Source organism: Phascolarctos cinereus, unplaced genomic scaffold (assembly GCF_003287225.1).
Source record: "Phascolarctos cinereus isolate Bilbo 61053 unplaced genomic scaffold, phaCin_HiC Scaffold_3;HRSCAF=262, whole genome shotgun sequence".
Taxonomy (NCBI): Eukaryota; Metazoa; Chordata; class Mammalia; order Diprotodontia; family Phascolarctidae; genus Phascolarctos; species Phascolarctos cinereus.
Window position 1 is genome coordinate 230,651,666 of NW_027555736.1, and position 14,062 is coordinate 230,665,727.

The following is a 14,062-nucleotide window of genomic DNA, read 5'->3' on the forward strand; positions in this document are numbered from 1 at the left end:
TGAATAAGAGGTGGTTTGCTAGGCTCTGGTGTTGCTAGTGAGATGGCTGGAAACAATAAAGTTCAGTCTGAGGTCTTGGCAGTTTTAGGAAACTGAGGTATGGTTTGCTTTAGAATCCAGTCCACAGCTAACTCAACTCTTTAGCAGGGCCTGTTGCAAAGCTGAGTGAACCCAGTTGCTTCCAGTTGGGAGTAGGGCAGGATCCCTGGAGGTCTGAGTCTTGGCTGTGATGAGCAGGTACTGGTAAAATGTCAAGTTAGTTAGGTCTAGTGTCCTGCTGAGATCAGTAGCTAGGATGAAACTCAAGGGTGGTGGAGTTTAGTTAGGTATAGAAGGCCAAGGTGTAGCTTGACTTAACCTCCAGTTTCTCCATTCTTTTATGTGAAAATATGTTGGTTGACTCTGACCCCCTACCATGAAGTGTAAACCTTGTCTATGATCTCCCCTGCTATGAACCTTGAACATGGTGGATTTATGGAATCATGGAATCTCAGTGTTGGACTTTGGACTTCATCTCTTTCCACCACTACCCTGAAATATAACTTTTGTCTGTACTATCCCTGATAAGTTATCATCTAGCAGCCCAATATTTTCTGAAGACCTCCAGTGAAAGGGAGCTTATTTTTTTCTGGGACAGTCCTTTCCATTTTGGAAGTTGAAATTGTTATGAAGTCATTCCTTATACAGAGCTTCCCAAAAGTCTCAGAGCAGTTTTAAACATTAATAAGCTCTTAAAACTTTACTTTGCCTTTTCATATAATCTATCCATTGCTTCTGGTTCTCTTGTCTTGAACCATGTTGAACATGAGCACTGAGACTGGAGTCAGGAAGACCTGAGTTCAAAAATGGCCTCAGACACTTGTACTAGCTGGGTGACCCTGGGTAAACATGGCTCTTCTCCCCTCTTCCCCCTAGAACCCTTCTTCAAGATACACATTTCCAGGTTCTTCAAATGATCTTCAAATTTTAAGTGTGCTCACCAGGCTTGCTAACCTCAACCTCCTCAGAAAATGTGGTTCCCAAACTGTATGCAATACTCCAAGTATGACATTTTTAAGGAAATGTACTGTGAGACTCTTTCCCTCATTCTGGACAACAACACCCCATTGCATTATCTTCTCCGGGGTATCATGTTATGCTGTTGACATATATTAAGCTTATATACACATATATGTGCATGTGTGTGTGTGTGTATGTGTGTATATATATGTATCTCTTAACAAATCAAGTCTTTTTTGTGTTATCTTCTATCTAGTTAGGTTTCTCTATTCCATATACTTAATTTTTTTACCCTAAATACAGTATAGAAATTTATATTTGTCCTTATAAAATTTCATCCCATCCAATTTGGTCCATTATTCCAGTCTTTGATTCCCAATTCTGCCTTCCACTATATGAACTGTTGTTGTTGTTCAGTTGTGTCCAACTCTTCACAACCCCATTTGAGGTTTTCTGGGCAAAGATACTGGAGTGGTTTGCCATTTCCTTCTCCAGCTTATTTTACAGATGAGGAAACTGAGGCAAACAGGGTTAACTGACTTGCCCAAGGTTATCCAGCTAGTAAGTGTCTGAGGCCATTTTTGAACTCGGATCTTCCTGACTCCAGGCTCAGTGCTCTATTTACTATGCCACCTAGCCACCCTATATGGCGGGTGCCACCCCGCTTTATATCATCCCCAAATTTAATAATCATGCTACCTACTTAATAAAAATAGCTAGATATGCTATATTTCCATCTAAATCACTGATTAAAATTTTGACACAACAGGGCCAAAAGTTCTGTGCTCTGATGGCGGAAGCTTCCCTTTAGATTGACACGAATCCATTAATCAAAACAGTTGTTGTCTGCTTGTTCAGCCATTTCCAAATGTAGCTAGCTACCATATTATTCAGTCCATAAATCTCCGTTTTGTCTATGTGGTATCATGAGTGACTTTTTCAAATGCTTTGCAGAAGGCCTTTAATAATTAGTCTTTAGAACAGGAGGCAAAACAAAAGCATAATATATTCATTTAAGATTGTTGGGGGTTTTTTTTTAGACAATTAGGGTTAAGTGACTTGCCCAGGGTCACACAGCTAAGTAGGAGTCAAGTGTTTGGTCTAAGGTTGGATTTGAACTCATGTCCTCCTGATGTCAGCTTTAGCTACTGCACCACCTAGCTGCCCCGACTGTTCTCTTTTTACTGTGAATATTAGCCAAAGTTTGGTCTTTGGTTTACCAGTATGTGTATGTATATCTGTACCCATTAGCTTCATGTTTAGAAAAAAGAGTGATCTAAAATTTTTCAGCACTGGAAATGGCAAATGGCATCAGAGTGTTATGTATGAGCATACTTTAAAAAAAACAAAACATGGAGCAGCTGGCTACCTTTGGAGCACTGGCCTCTGTTAAATATGCACACAGAGACAAAGGGTCTTGGAAGGACATCAAGAAAGACAGCAACCAGCTGTGCATGCAGACAGTCACTTCTTCATAGGCTAAATCCATACCAGTATTTGGGGACTCTAAACCATGAGTTATTTGCTAGTACAGACACAGAAAGAAGAAAATTGGCCTCAGGAAGAGACACAAGGCTTTGATTACCTGTCCTTACCTCTAACCCCCATAGAAGGATTACCACCACCACCAGCTCTCTGCTAAGGTATACCACAAGTGGCTGGCTGTTGTTGTTCAGCTGTTTCAGTCATGTCTGACTCTTTGTGACCCCATTTTGAGGTTTTCTTGGCAAAGACACTGGAGTGGTTTGCCATTTCCTTCTTCAGCACATTTTACAGATGAGGAAACTGAGGCAAAAAGGGTAAAGTGACTTGCTCACAGTCACAGAGCTAGTAAATGTGTCTGTGGCTGGATTTGAACTCAGGAAGATGAGTCTTCCTGATTCTAAGCCAGTGCTCTACCCATTGTGTCACCTAGCTGCCCCACAATTGGCTAGTAAACTCTAAAGGATTGTAGTCATAATAACTCACTGCATCAGAAATTCTTTCCTATTCTTTTGTTCAACCTCTCAACTGGGAGTTCATCGATGAGACAGCAAAATAACAGCTACTGTCAGTACCCCAAATGAGAGCCTCAGCTCCTCTCACACTCTGAGGATAGTCATTCTACACTTGTAAAATGATGGTGGTCAGTCTAGAAATACTCATTACTCCTTCTTGTCTTAAACAAGTTAGTTTATCCCATCCAGCCAGTAGGGTGAGTTCTAAATATACTCCCTGGAGAAGAGAGTTTGCGTCTTTCTGTGCTTCTCACAGAATCCCCATTACTGCTGACAGTATTTAAAAGTATTTTCTAGACTATGGCCTGGACTAATCTAAAGTATGGATTCAATTTTCATTAAACTCTGAAAAAAGTAGGGAGTCATCTAAACGACTAATTGCATACTGAACTCATTGACCAACTCAGACTGTTAAAAGTGATGTGCAGAAGAGGGAAGGAGGGATGAATTCCTAGAGAGGAATACAAAAGAGTGGCATAGTCTGGTAAGAAAAATATCAGGAAAGCTAAAGGCCAGAACTAGCCTACGCTTACAATGAATGCTAAGGAAAAGAAAGGGGGCTTTTTTTTTCTTTTGGCTACGTTGGGGCAAGGTGGGAATGTTGGTTAGAGTGAATGGGACGACAATAACGAGCAATGGAGAGAAAAAGCAACTACTCAACTCTTATTTTCCTTCTATCTTTTGTCTTTATCAAGGAGAAAGATCTTCAGACTGGGAAGATCAAAGATGATCATTGGAGTATTGAAATCTAAGATAAGTGTGGTAAAAGTACGAAAGGTGTCCTCAAAGAGTTCTATTTACCAGCTTCAGACAAAAGAACTTGAAGAGGCGATGACTGAGCAGCTTTCTTTGAAATTTGAAAAATCTTGGAGAAGAGAAAAGATACCACAGGTGAGAAAAATGAGCTATCTATTTTCCAAAAAGGAAAGCAGGGCAATTCTTCTTACTATAAGCCAGTGAACTTGGTTTTGATTCATGACAAAATTGTAAACTGTATTACTGAAGGGAAGGCGTGTACCTATTTAGAGAGGGAAGCAGCGAATACTGTGAACCAGTATAGGTTCATTAAAAATGTCATGCCAGACTAATCCTATTCTCCAAACCCCCCACATTTTTTTTGAAACAAAGGAATGTAGCAGACATGACATACCCTAATTTATGAAGGACTTCATAAAAACCTTTACACTATATTTATGGAAAAGATAGAGAGATGTCCTTTGGATAATAGCATAGTTAGGGAGATTTCAAACTGAATGAATGACTGGACCAAAGGGTAATCGTTAATGGAATGATGTCAATCTGTTCAACATTTTAATCAATGTTAACAGATCATATCTGGTATGTTTTATTTACTTCCAAGTATCACATTTTAGACGGAACATTGATAGACTAGAAGACATGAAGAGGTAGGCAACCAAAAGGGTAACCAGGCTGGAGACCAAGATCTCTTGAAAAAAACTGGGGCTACTTATCCAGAAAAATAGAAGGGTGGGGGGGGGTAGGGGGAGAAGACAAAATTGCTGTCTTCAAATATTTTAAAGGTCATTGTGTGAGAAAGGCATTAGACTTTTTCTATTTAGCCTAGGAGTATAGGACTAGGTCCAAGAGGCAAAAGTTATAGGGAAAGACTTCTGGGCTTAACTTGAGGAAGAACTTTCTAACAATTGGAGTTGTCCAAAAATGGAATGCCTACTTGGGAAACAAAGTGTTCCTCATCACTGGAAGCTCCGTAGTAGAGGCTGGAAAATGTTAGTAGAAGAAGGTGTAGACATGATTCATACTTTGGTATAATGGTAACAAGTGCTAGAGTCGGTCAAGAAACATTAAGTAAGTACTTATTATATGTCAGACATTGTGCTAAACATTGAGGATACAAAGAAAGACAAAAATATGGCCTCAGCTCTGAGGGAGCTCACCTTCTAATAGGACAGACAACACACAAAGAAGTATGTACATACAAGATATATAAAGGACAAACGGGAGGTAATCTCAGTGAAAAGACATTAGTAGTATGTGTGTGGGGGGGATGGGGTGGAGGTGAGAGTGAAGGTAGAGGGGATTGAAGTCCATGAAAAGCCTCCTGAGGCAGGGGAGATTTGAGCTGAGTCTTCAAGGAAGCCAGGAAGTAAAGGTGTGAAGGGACAAATGTTCCAGGCATGTGGAACAGCCAGTGAAAAGGTATGGAATCTGGAGATGGATTTTCATTCATTTAGTACCATAAAGGCCAGTGTCTCTGTATAATAGAATACGTGGAGGGAAATAAAATGTGAAAAGATTGGAAGAGGAGAAAGGAACTATGTTGTGAAGGGTTTTAAAAGCTAAAACAGGATTTTGTATTTGATTCTGGAGATAATATTGAGTCCCTGGAGTTATTGAATAGGTCCAACCTCAGCTTTATGAAAATCACTTTGGCAGCTGAATGGATGATGAATTGAAAGGGGAAGAGACACTTAAGGCAAGAAGACCAATCAGAGGTTTATTGCAGTAGTCCAGCAATGAGGTATTGAGGGCCTGAGCTAGGGTGATGGCTCTGTGAATGAAGAAAAGGGGACATTGACAAGAAATGTTGTTAAGGTTGAAATTACACAAAATGGGCAATGTATACAAGTAATGAGTGTGAGTGAGGAATCAAAGGTGCAAGCCTAGCAGAGAATTGGAAACTGAAGGGATGCTTATCAATTGGAGAACAGCAGAACAAATTATGGTATATGATTGTGATGGAATACTATTGAGCTACAAGAAATGATGAGCAGGGTGCTCTCAGAAAAACCTGGAAAGACTTATATGAACTAATGCAAAGTGAAATGAGTAGAACCAGGAGAACACTGTACACAGTAACAGTAATATTACGAGATGATCATCTGTGAATGATTTAGCTATTCTTAGCAATACAATAATCTAAGACAACTCTGAAGGACTTAAAATGAAAAATGCTATCCATCACGAGAGAAAGAACTGATAAAGTCTGAATACAGATTGAAGCATACTTTTTTACTTTTGTTATTTTTCTTGGGGTTCTTCTGGTCTACATTTTAGAACATGACTAATATGGAAATATGTTTTGCATGACTATACATGTATAATCTATATCAAATTGCCTGCGCCCTCAATGAGGGGGTGGGGTGGGAGGCAGAGAATTTGGAACTCAAAGTTTTAAAAACAAATGTTAAAAATTATTTTTCCATATAATTGGGAAAAAATAAAATATTAAATAAATATATATTTTTAAAAGTCGCAAGCCTAGTTGACGGGGAGGATTGAGTTGTCTTTTACAGTATAGGAATGTTTAGAAATAGGGAGGGTCTTGAGAAAAGATAACGAATACATGTTGGGTTTGAGGCCTATGAGACATATAGTCTGAGCTATCCATAAAGCAGCTGGTGATGCAAGACTAGACATCAGGAGAGAAGAAAGCCTAGATTCAAATATTGCATTTGACACTTGGAAGCTTTATGAACCTGAGCAAATCATTCAACTTCTCTAAGTTTTACCTAATCATAAAATTTGGATAATTACACCTGTAGCACTTCATTTTACTACTGTGAGGATCAAATGAGATGATGTATGTATATAGAATGCTAGGTACAGGATAGCTGGGTAGGGCAGTGGATAGAGTGCTGGGCCTGGAGTCAGGAAGACCTGAGTGCAAACATGGCTTTGGACACTTATTAGCTGTGTCACCCTAGGCAAGTTATTTAACTCGGCTTGCTTCATTTTCCTCATCTGTAAAATGAGCTGGAGAAGGAAATGGTAAACCACTCCATTATCTTCACCAAGAAAACCCGAAATGGGTCATTAAGAGTTGAACATAATTGAAACGACTAAACAACAGCAAAAAAGATCAGTCTGGCCATCCACATTGGAAAAACAAAGTGGATGAAGAACACACATTTGTGATATGCAGTTGAAATGGGAAGCCCATTGAGTTAGTTCACCAAAATATGTATCTGGGACAGACATATAGATGAACAATGATAATGGCCCAGAATTGGATAGGAGGAAATTTGGAAATTGTGGTGCCTTAAGTGATCTCAAATTACTTGCCTGATGCAAAAGCCCATCTGATTAATGTTAATGCTCTTCTGGTGTTGCTATATAGCGGCAAACTGTGGAATGTTATGATCACAGAAGAATCAGAATTGTGGGTAACTCAAAGCACAATGGAAAAATGTATAATGGCTGTAAGTAAACTACAGAATATCTGTAAGTGATGACTTTTGTGCAAAAAATGAAAGAAAAAAAGACTCAAAAGCATCTGTGACTACGGAAGGGTGTGAACCAATTACTTATCGAGAGTGACAGTTAACAGATGTGTAGAGTAATATTCATACATTAAAAGAATCAGGAGACCTCTGTGGCTGGGATTCTTAACCTGAAGTCCACGGATAAATTTCAGAGGATATATGAACTTGAATGAGGAAAAAAATATGCCTTTATTTCCCTAACAAGGCAGCTAGGTAAGAGGCAGCTAGGTAGCACACTGCTGTGCCTGGAATCTGTGAAAGACCTGAGTTCAAATCCAGTCTTGGACAGTTACTAGCTGTGTGACCCTGGGTAAGTCACTTAACCTCTGCCTGCCTCAGTTTCCTCAAGTGTGAAATGGGGATCAAAAATGGCACCTACCTCACAGAGCTATTGTGTAGATAGGATGAGGCAACATTTAGAAAGCATTTACCAGACTGACTGGCACACTGTATGAAGTTAATAATCATTTGATCTGTCCCCTCCAGTAATTTCTAAGTGAAACTTAACATCTTCTTCAATTATTAAAAATATTATTCTGCAGCTTCATCAGATGGCCAGAGTGTTCTATGACATGAATAAGGTCAAGAACTCCTGATTTAGTGTGTTGGGTAGATGTTCTAGAGAATATTTACAAAAAAAGATGTGGACAAACATTAAAGAGAATGAGAAAGTAGATAATGGTTATAACCTGAACCAGTTTCCAACGGCTCAGAGTTCAAGGAGCCACTGAAGCATGTGAATGACCATTAGAAACAGAGCACTGGACTGGATAGCTTAAGTGACCCACTGCAATTCTGGTCTTATACTCTTTGTGTTTTGGATTAAAGATAGAACATGAAAGGTTCTGCTTCAAATGTTTGTGCCTCAAATGATCCCCGTAGGGATTTTCCAGTAGCCTACCCTACTGAATAATCTCAACCTATTCCCCAGCCTCTTCATTCAGAAAAAAATACTCCTTAATAGGCCACAAAATGGTGTCTAGGAAAGGAGGCCTAGCTTGATTATATGAAACAACTGGACAAGAAACAACAGAATGAAAATCAGCTAAGCACAGGCATTTATCCATGACAAAGGAAGAGGGAATGGGGTTAGGACTCTTTGAGTTAGCAATGTTGTTTGTTCAGTGTGACTGGGGCAGGGATATTCTCCTTAACCTGATCTTGGTGCAAACTACTAAAGTCCAACCTTCTTCAAGAAGTCTTTCTTGATCCTCCATAACCTTAATCGCTTCCTTCTAAGATTATCTCCAATTTGCCCTGTATATATCTTATTTACACATGGTTGTGTGCACGTTGTCTTCCTCCATTAGACTGTGAGCTACTTGAAGGCAGGGACGGTGTTTTTGCTTTTCTCTGTCTCCTCAGCACTTAGCACAATGCCTGACACAAATGAGGTACTTTATAAATGCTGCTGACTTGACTTGACCAAGGAACCTAGCACTCCTCCTGTCAAGGATATTTTCCCTTAAAGCAAGATGGAGAATTGGAATGGCCAGTTCAGAAAACCCAACTGAAAATTCAGTGAGAAGGATTCATTAGTGACTAGGGATGCTAAAATGATCACTGATACCAAGCGTCAAGAATGACTTCCTACAAACTGTTAGTTCCATCCTCCTCTCCTAACAAAATAATACTTTTTGTTGCCGTTTTTTGCGAGGCAATGGGGTTAAACAACTTGCTCAGGGTCACACAGCTAGTAAGTGTCAAATGTCTGAGGCAGGGTTTGAACTCAGGTCCTCCTGACTTCAGGGCCAGTGCTCTATCCACTGTGTCACTTAGCTGCCCCTGAGAATATTTTTTTAAAACAATAGCTGGTAAGCACAAGATTATACATTTTGGTTCTAGGGGATCCATAGTCTCACTGTGTTTGATGAAAATGGACCTGAATGAAAAGATATAGTTTAGGAAGGAGAAAAGTAGGTGCAGCTTAATGTAAATTACTAGGCAAAGCACGTGTTTCCTAAGCCATCATTTACATTACTGTACCTAGTGCTCATCCCTAGAAAAACAACTGGAAAACATTTATTTTAAGAATAAATTGGAAAATCGGATACTCATAACTTATTCCTTGGTTCCGGCACTGCTTTAGCAAAGAAGTACGGATTCTCTAAGTGCTTTGACATCCACGAGTGCCCAGTGCAACTGAACATGACAACAGAGTTCTATTACTACTGTTTAGTGATTTTACAGTTTAGCAAAATTGCAAACTGTAATAAAATGTTTTACTTAGTCACATTACAATTTTTGGGTGGTGAGACTAGGGGGTGGTTTCATTGGTGTAGAGAAGGACTAACTCCCTCAATTGATGGAGATTGGCAATTCATCTCTAATTTATACAGTCATATAGATAGATAGATAGATAGATAGAGGGCACAGGGTGAGTTGAAGATGAAGGGGTGATATCTGGAAAATAAAATGAAGGGGTGAGAAAGGATTATACTGGGAGAAGGAGAAAGGGAGAAGTAAAATGGGGTAAATTATCTCACATGACACAGACAAGAAAAGGCTTTTACAGTGGAGGGGAAATGGGGGAAAGTGAGAAGGAATTAGTGAATCTTATTCTCATGGAATTTGGCTTAAGGAGGGAATAACATACACAATGGGGTATGGAAATCTATCTTACCCTGTAGGAAAATAAGAGGGGAAGGGGACAAGAGAGCAGGGGGTTGATAGAGGAGAGGGCAGACTGGGGGAGGGGATAATCCAAAAGCAAACACTTCTGAGGAGGGACAGGGTCAAAAGAGAGAATAGAATAAATGGGGGGTGGGATAGGATGAAGGGAAATATACTTAGTTTTTCACAACAGGACTACCACAGAAGTGTTTTGCATGACTACACATCTATAACCTGTATCAAGATGCTTGCCTTTTCAATGAGGGTGGGTGGGGAGGGAGGAAGGGAGAAAATTTGTAACAAAAAGTTTTAAAAACACATGTTAAAAATTTTTTTAAATTAAAAAATAATAATTTATACAGTTATAGAGTTGCCTGGGGCACCAAGAGGTTAAGTGATTTGCCCAAGGTCACACAGCTAGTATGTTTCAGAGCTATGATTTGAACCCAGGTCTTCCTGACTCCAACAGCCATGTCATGCTGCTTCTTCTTAGTTCAAATAATATACTCAGGATAATACAAAGCCCAGAATGTCATTCTGTGATTTTTCTGAATAGGTCCTGGCCATAGCCTTGCAAAGAGTGAAATATGAACTACAATTACCCAAAGTACCTTGGTACCTTGTTAAAGAGTTGGCCAGGGGAGGGAGGCGAATGAACAACTGGCATTTGAACGAGTCAGATAAATAAGCAAACCTGCGCATCCTCGTATGTGTATCGCCCTGGGTCTTTGACATTTTGACTTGTTTTCTCATAGCTGTGAGAATCCAGGTTGATTGAACTTTGGGCTCCAGGAGCCAGAAACTCTTGCCAAATTTCTTCCACCCGAGTTGCCACATCCTGTAAAGGTTGTTTCTTGAGATCTTGGACAGCCAACCAAAACCTTGAATTGGGAGCATAAAGACACCATTAATTCCATGAGGCAGACACATAAAATCATAACTCTTGCTTCTTCATGGAGTCAGGTTCTAGGTCTGACAGCCTATAGCATTAATTCTCAATATGGTCCTCTCTGGGTCACCTGCTCTAATGTCATCTTGTGGAACCCATTTGCAATGGAATTGATTATGCTACAAAGGACTGGATTTACTTCTTGGGAGACCTGGGCATAAACGTTCAAAATCTGATCCATGGCAACGTTTTACTTCCCTTCCTCTACATGTCCTAATTTGTGACTAAATATATGATGCAAGAATGTCAGGATAACATTCTATACGACTACAAGACTGTAAAGGAAAATAACTGTAAAAGACTATGATCATCTATGATCGATGCGATGGCCAATTAGAACTCCAGGAGACTGATCACGCTTCCCATCTCAGAAGACAGGTGTTGGACTGGGGTGCAGAATGAGGCATACGTTTTCAGACACAGCTAATGTATCCATTTGTTTTATGTGATTGTACTTTATTGTAACAAGGGAGTGCTATGTTTTTTTTTTCTTTTGGAGGTAAGGAGAAACAAGAGGGGACTGGGGGAGTATTAAGGGTGATACTGAAAAAAAGGAAGAAAAGAAAGAAAGGAACATTGAGGAATCATTAAAAATAAATAGAAGACAGTAGAAGAAAATTTATAAGCAGACACTGACAAGCAAGGCAGTGTCAGAACTATCATATAAAACTTGAAACATATCTTTCCCCTCTCCCCAAAAACAAAGCCAAGCTGAATCTATGCAGTGTGGAGATTCATAGCTTCCTATGCAGTCCCTCTTTGTGTTCTTTATATAGAGAAATGTTCATGTTCACTGATGTTTAAGTCCAGGATCATAAAATGAAAAGTTTTGTTAAAATAACAAAAAAAAAGTAGTTAGAATGAGTTACAGGGAGAAGTATAAGAAGGAAGATTTGTATGAACTGATACAGATCAAATAAAAAGAACCAAGAGGGTAACATACAACGACTACAGTAACATAAAAGAAAACACCACTAAAAGCGGAACTCCAAAGAAACACATTTAACTCCTGTCAGTAAAGAAGTGAGGGCAGTGGGTCTACAATGCTGCTAATGCTGTCATATGGGGTTGCTTAGGATGGTTGGTTTTGTTTAATTGTTTTTCTTTGTTACAGCGGAAGTGGTGTGTGTGTGTGTGTGTGTGTGTGTGTGCAAATACATGGGAAAAATAACAGTATAAAAGAAAAATCTTCAATTAAAAAACCCACCAAAATAAATCAGTGAGGAGGACTAAGGAAGACCATAGAGAATTTTAGAGTTGATGGATCATTAGAATTCATCCCTTTGCAGATAAGTAAAATAAAATGAAAATGGAATGGATTGACAAAGCTTTTTTTTCTTCAGAGGAAAATGGGCCAAACAGGTGTAGCACTGTCTTAGACACAGCAGTGCTACACAGGAATCAATGTTGAAGGTGCCTGTGGGGAGCTAGGAGCAGTAGGGGAAGGAGGAAGGAGCACTCTGATTAAGTACTCTGTGGGGGAAGGCAAAGAGAAAATTCTTCCTCCCACCTTTCTCTTTCTCTCCCATTAGCCCTACAAATCAACACAGTTGTTAAGAGAGCTGGGCACCAGTGACCAAAGCCGAACCTTTAACAGCGTCCTGTCCCCAGTGATGGCCCCAAAGCAGATACAGTCAGGGACAAAAATGTTTTTGTTGGTGAGGATAGATGATATTAATAACCACAACTGTTCTTATGTATACAGCACTTTTCTGTTTACAAGAGGCTGGTAGGTGTCGAAACAGAGTGCTGACTATGGAATCAGGAAAAACTGAGTTTAAAACCTGCCTCAGATATCTGCTAGCTGTGTGACCCTGAGCAAATCACTGAACTTCTCTCTCTGCCTCAGTTTCCTTATATGTATAATGAGGTAATAAAAACATTTACCTCCCAAGCATGTAATACATTTGGAAAACCTTCAAGCACTCTATAAATGCTAGCTATTATGTTTAACAAAAGTGTTTTCCTTATAAGAACCCTGTCACAGGTAGGATAGCGTATTATTACCCTTGTCTTATAGGCAAGAGAATTGATTCAGAGAGGTTATGAATTTAGTCACACAACTAGCTGATGGTCAAGTTGGAGACTTGAACCCCACATAAGTTGGAGACTGGAACTCCATGTCACAGGGTCTTAGGATTGCTATCTGAAAGGGATTTCAGGGATCATCAACTTTAAGTCCCTCATTTTATAGCTGAGGAAATGGAGACCTAAAGAGGTGAGGTGACCAGCCTGAAATCATAAAAGTTATAAGTAGAAAAACTGGTATTTAAAGTCAGATCTTTTGACCTCACATCTATTGTTCTTTCATATTTGGGGCAGGATGGGTACATCTTCTGACCTGTGAATGGGGCAGGGGGTAGGGGGAATCACTGGATCCATATCTGTTAAAGATGAAAACATGGAGGCTGGAGTTGTGATCCATCCCTAACAACACGGAACAGAGCATTACAGAAAAGGGCAGGGATCCGACAACATCAACACCAACAGCGATGATGAGGATGACAATTGTTATCATCCTAATCATCATCATCATCATCTTGGCATTCTTATCTTCATCATCATTCACATTTATTTAGTATCACACAGTTTACAAAGTACTTTTCTTACAACAGCCTTATGAAGTGGATGGACTCTATACTCCAGTATCAGTGACCAATCTGAATGTTGAAAAGGTGTATTCTAATCTTCATCTTTAGTGAAATCTACCTGTTTTCGTTAAAGGTTAATTACGTTTTCATTTCACACATTTTCAGTCATCTGCACATCGCTAAGGTGACGCCCTGTGGCCATTTGAAGTAACTACAATTTCCTTTATGGGAAGAGAGATCAGCTGAGTATTCAACCGAAGACAACTCATGTGGGCAGTCTACAAGTCTGAAGTCTTCATTGTCTCCTGCTCTTCTTCCTCCTTCTTCTCCTTCTCCTCCTCCTCCTCTTCCTTTTATACCTCACTCCAACAAGGAAGAGGAAAGGGAGAAAAGAGGAGCAGAGAACTCAGAGAGAACCCTGGACGTGGCTTCATTTTAGACAGCAAAGATAATTTAATGGGAAGAGCCAATGTGTAATATTTAAATGTAACGGCCTAACTTAGATGTAAAGTAGGGAAACAGAGTCCTGTCATTGATGGGCTATGTGGCAAATAAAAAATTTGGAGCACTGGTTCTGATATCAGACCTGGGTTCCAATCTCCATTCTGCTACTTGGACAAGTCGCTGACATTCTTTGGGCCCTGGTTTCTTTATCTATAAAATGATCTA

The 14,062-nt window shown here is 39.6% G+C and overlaps 1 protein-coding gene across 1 annotated transcript in view; it reads right to left on the minus strand.

Moving 5' to 3' along the window:
- The window catches only part of RGS6 (regulator of G protein signaling 6), a 647,960-nt gene that overhangs the window by 60,792 nt on the left and 573,106 nt on the right, over positions 1-14,062 (minus strand). Inside the window, 1 exon segment of the mRNA XM_020986371.2 lies at positions 10,548-10,734. Coding sequence (XP_020842030.2) covers positions 10,548-10,734 — 187 coding nt within the window.